This window comes from Rhinopithecus bieti, unplaced genomic scaffold (assembly GCF_001698545.2).
Source record: "Rhinopithecus bieti isolate Rb0 unplaced genomic scaffold, ASM169854v2 scaffold_23806, whole genome shotgun sequence".
Taxonomy (NCBI): Eukaryota; Metazoa; Chordata; class Mammalia; order Primates; family Cercopithecidae; genus Rhinopithecus; species Rhinopithecus bieti.
In genome coordinates, this window is record NW_016851576.1 from 1 (window position 1) to 804 (window position 804).

Consider the following 804-nt stretch of genomic DNA (forward strand, 5'->3'; position numbering starts at 1 on the left):
GTAGAGGGGTCCCCAGGCTCCAGACAGCGGGTACGTTCTTTCTACCTCATCATACAAGTGCCCAGGGAAGGCCATATCCTCATCTTCACCTGTGAAACCTGGAGTTGGAGTGGAAGGGAGACACGATCAAGGCACACAGTCCAGGCGTCAGGGGTACCTCTGAGTGGGGTCCTAACTCACCTTGGGAGTAAGACACCTCCTCCTGTGTCGGGGGCAGCCGGGGGCTGAAGTCCCTCAGGGAGCGGTAATATGGTTCTGCCTCTGTTGTGCTGACCTGTTCCCCGCATGCAAAACAGACAAAGCCCTTTCCATCCTCTGACTCCACGGTCGCAGGAAGGGCAATGATCAACCTGATGCTAACGGCAGGGTTTCAGTTGCCGTCAGTGCCCTGACTGCGGGGTCGCCAGGGCCACCCCCACTCACCGTGGAGCTCCGAGTGTCCTGCTCTCCCGTCCACTGGCTCTCCTCATATTCGTTCCTGACTCGGTCCTCCGACCTTCCAGGATGGAGGTGTGGAGGGCAGTTGAGTGCTGCCCCCTGCCACCCATCTCCTCCAAACCTCCTCCCTCAGAGCCTTCTTTACAGAAAAATATCCCCACTTACTCTGCCTCTGTCTTCCCTGAGACGCCTGAAGTAAACAGGAATAAAGGGCTCAGTGACCCCATACAAGCCCCTCCCCTGGCCTCAGGAAGTTCCCCATCACCCTCAGGGAAAGTCTCTCCTCACCCTCAGCAAGACGCCTGAGTCTCCGCTGCCAGAAGACCCCCCCGACACAGGAGACATTGGAGAGGAGCAGAAGTCCCC

The 804-nt window shown here is 58.3% G+C and overlaps 1 protein-coding gene across 1 annotated transcript; it reads right to left on the minus strand.

The window, feature by feature from the left end:
- Positions 1 to 3: 3 nt before the first annotated feature.
- LOC108525232 (nephrin-like) lies at positions 4 to 799 on the minus strand (the record flags this gene model as incomplete). Its single annotated transcript, XM_017866273.1, has 5 exons — positions 4 to 98; positions 181 to 274; positions 424 to 496; positions 604 to 628; positions 727 to 799. Coding segments are annotated over 5 exons (360 nt in total), but the record flags the coding sequence as incomplete, so codon positions are not given.
- Positions 800 to 804: the final 5 nt, after the last annotated feature.